The sequence below is a fragment of the Malurus melanocephalus genome, unplaced genomic scaffold, assembly GCF_030028575.1.
Source record: "Malurus melanocephalus ecotype Western Australia unplaced genomic scaffold, MMel_1.1 scaffold_1711, whole genome shotgun sequence".
Classification (NCBI taxonomy): Eukaryota; Metazoa; Chordata; class Aves; order Passeriformes; family Maluridae; genus Malurus; species Malurus melanocephalus.
Genome location: NW_026624943.1, coordinates 9,890 through 13,583, shown reverse-complemented (window position 1 = coordinate 13,583; position 3,694 = coordinate 9,890). Strand labels below are relative to the sequence as shown.

At 53.7% G+C, this 3,694-nt stretch overlaps 1 protein-coding gene across 1 annotated transcript in view; it reads right to left on the bottom strand.

The window, feature by feature from the left end:
- The window catches only part of MMP23B (matrix metallopeptidase 23B), a 6,974-nt gene extending 3,733 nt beyond the window's left edge, over positions 1–3,241 (bottom strand). The window contains exons 1-4 of the mRNA XM_057388258.1: positions 2,912–3,241; positions 2,277–2,392; positions 1,359–1,498; positions 468–635 (exon numbers count right to left, since the gene is read on the bottom strand). Of these exons, the coding sequence (XP_057244241.1) occupies positions 468–635; positions 1,359–1,498; positions 2,277–2,392; positions 2,912–3,082 (595 nt within the window). The 5' untranslated portion in view covers positions 3,083–3,241. The remainder of the gene's footprint in view (positions 1–467; positions 636–1,358; positions 1,499–2,276; positions 2,393–2,911) is intronic.
- Positions 3,242–3,694: the final 453 nt, after the last annotated feature.

The window sequence follows — 3,694 nt, the reverse complement described above, 5'->3', positions numbered from 1 at the left end:
TGGGAAGGAAGGAAGTTGGGAAGGAAGGAAGTTGGGAAGGAAGGAAGTTGGGAAGGAAGTTGGGAAGGAAGTTGGGAAGGAAGTTGGGAAGGAATAGGATGGAAGGAAGGAAGGAAGGAAGCAAGGAAGGAAGGAAGGAAGCAAGGAAGGAAGGAAGGAAGTTGGGAAAGAATTTTGGAAGAAAGGAATTTAGGAAGGAAGGAATTTAGGAAGGAATTTGGGAAAAAAGGAAGGAATTTAGGAAGGAAGGAATTTAGGAATGAAGGAACTTAGGAATTTAAGAAGGCAGGAATTTAGGAATGAAGGAATTTAGGAAGGAAGRGAGGAAGGAAAGGGGAGGAAAGRACAGWTCTGGCTCACGGCAGAGGAACACCACCTTCCAAACCCCCAGGAAATCCCACCCATTCTGTCCCCCCTTTCCCCCATCAGACCAAAAATCCAAATCCCAGATTTTCACCCCGTGGTACCTTTTTTCCAGCTGAACCTGGTGTTGCCCAGGATCCAATACTCGTGATCATCGAAGTGGATTTCCCCGTGGGGTGGGAAGAAGGCGTGGGCCAGCTCGCCTGTGGTGCCATCGAAGCAGTGGTGGCTCAGTGACTCCAGGCAGTCCGTGTGGTTGATGGAGTAAAACCCTGCAGGAAAAGCAGCAGCTTTGGGGTTTTTCATCCTCCCCTAGAACCCCCAGGGCGCTCAAAAACTCTCTGAGGGGATCCCGGGTGTTTTCCAGCTTCTAGATGCACGAAATAAAAATAAAAGTAAAAAGGAGAGACGCAGAGATTGTCAGGGCCAATGGCAGCGCTCGGCCACGCGCTGACCCTGAGTTTGGAGCTGTTCCCAAAACAAACGGATTTGTTTTCCAGCAGGGAATTGTTTTCCAGCTGAGTTCATTCAACACCACGTGGAAATGATCTCTGTGAGTCCTCACAGCCCTGTGGGGCTCTCCTGGATCCCAACCCATGGGTTAGACACAGAATTGTTGGGGTAGCAGCCCCTAAATCTTATCCAGTTAATAAAACTAATAATTTTATTTGAATTTTAACTTGGCACCCCTCAAACCTTATCCAGTTAATAAAATTCATATTTTTTATTAAAATTATTACTTGGCAGGAGTTTCTGCCAAGCCGAGCCAGCCCAGCAGGACTCCCCTGCATCCATCCCATCCCATGGATCCCATCCTATCCCATGGATCCCATCCCATGGATCCCATTTCATCCCATCCCATGGATCCCATCCCATCCCATGGATCCCATCCCATCCCATGGATCCCATCCCACCCATGGATCCCACCCCATCCCATGGATCCCATCCCATCCCATGGATCCCATCCCATCCCATGGAGCTCCGCGCTCTCTCACCGATGCGGAGGTCGCTGGGGCTGTGTCGGGGCACCTCTCTGAAGCTGAACGGGGACACCTCGCTCCACATGCGGAACGCGGCCGCCAGGCCCCGGCGAGTGTCACGGGCACTCAGCAGGTTCCGGGGGAAGGACACGATCCTGGGGGGACATGGGGACAGCCTGAGGGGACATGGGGACAGACTGAGGGGACATGGGGACAGACTGAGGGGACATGGGGGACACGGGACATGGGGACAGCCTGAGGGAACACAGGGACACCCTGAGGGGACACGGGGGACACGGGGACAGCCTGAGGGGACACGGGGGACACGGGGACAGCCTGAGGGGAGGGGACACACGGGGACACAGGGGACACACGGGGGACAGCCTGAGCAAACACAGGGACACCCTGAGGGGACATGGGGGACACAGGGGCCATGGGGACAGCCTGAGGGGAGGGGACAGCCTGAGGGGACACACGGGGGACACAGGGGACATGGGGACAGCCTGAGGGGACACACGGGGGACACAGGGGACATGGGGACAGCCTGAGGGGACACGGGGGACACAGGGGACAGCCTGAGGGGACACGGGGACACAGGGACAGCCTGAGGGGAGGGGACACGGGTACAGCCTGAGGGGGCATGGGGACAGCCTGAGGGGACACATGGGGACACAGGGACAGCCTGAGGGGACACGGGGGACAGCCTGAGGGGACACGGGGGACAGCCTGAGGGGAGGGGACACGTGGATAAAATTCGGAGTGGCTCCGGCCGCTCGCGGCTCACGGCTCAGCCACAACCGCGGGCCAAAGATCCAAACCTTTAGGATCCTGCAGGAAAACCCCAAAGCCCAGCCATAACCACGGGCCAAAGATCCGAACTTTTGGGATCCCTCAGGAAAACCCCAAAGCCCAGCCCTGCTTTTAGGGCCTTACTTGTAGGTGAGGTTGAAGCGGTGCCACCGGAGGCGGCCCGGGGTGATCGTGTAGCGTTTGCTCCGCGCCCGCGGAGGGCTCGGGAGAGGCGGCGGCACCGGGGCTGGGGAGCGTTCCTAAAAAACAAAACGGGATGGGAGATAAAAAACAGGAGGGTGAGGGATAAAAATGGAGAGAAACCGAGCGGCTGGGGTGGGGAGAACCGCGGGGTCTGCTTTTATAAAACCCAGCTTAAATTCCACTAAAAACCCAGCTCAAAATCAACTTAAAAACCCAGATCAAAACACATTCAAAACCGACTAAAAACCCAGCTCAAAACCAACTTAAAAAGCCCAGCTCAAAACCCATTCAAAACCCAGCTCAAAACCCACTTAAAACCCAGCTCCATATCCACTTAAAACCCAGCTCAAAATCCACTTAAAACCCACTTAAAAGTCAGATCAAAAAGCCCTTTATCTACCTATCTATCTATCTACCTATCTATCTATTTAGATATTTAATTATTTAGATATTTAATTATTTATTTATCTCTTCAGATTCCACCCCCTGACCAGAACACACCCCCACCCCCCCTCCAACCCCATTGAATCCCCGCTCCCTCCCGGGCACCGCAGAGCCCGATACCTTCTCCTCACCCGAATTTCTCGGATTTCCCGAATTTCCCCAGCGGGATGTTCCAGCCCCGCCAGCAGAGCCAGCGCGGGGAGCAGACACAGAAACCCCAACGCGCTCCTCCAGCGGTGCCTTCTCTGCTCCGGGCTCCGGGAGCTTTTTCTGCCTCCTGCACCGAGCTCTGCCGGCTCCATGGCTTCCTTTGGGGTTTTTTATTTTTGGGAGGGAGATGTTCCAGGCTCTCAAGGCATTCCCCGCACAGAATTCATCTGTAAATCCTTTCTTAGCTCACATTTGGAGCCTTTTGCGAGCAGCCCCGCGGCTGCCGCCGGAGCGGTGCAGAACCAGCGAAAAAGCTCTCAAAAAAAAAAAAAAATTTAAAAAAAAAAAGGAAAAAATTAAAAAAAAAAGAAAGCAGACTTTACATTAAGCCTCTTTCCAATGGGCCAAAGATTCTCTCAGGCGCTGCCAAGTGGGATCATGTTACCGCAGCTGAAAGTTGGGCTGGCGGAGGAACAGCGGCAAAGCGAAACAAGCTGGGCTGGAGTGAGCTCTGTTCTTTAACCGTGTGATCGACACAGGGAAAAGCTGCAGCTGTCAGCTTCACGGAATCAACAAAAAACAAAAAAAAAWATATCAGTAAAATGAATGCAGAAGGGGAAAAGGAATACGACATCACCCCCTTGGAATGCGGCGTTGGGGATGCTCAGCTTCATCTGTCACGGGCTGTCCTGGGTGACAAATGAGATTCTGGGAGAGCATCCTGGGCTTGTCTGCTCTGGAAAGAGCTCGGGGAGTTTGAAAAT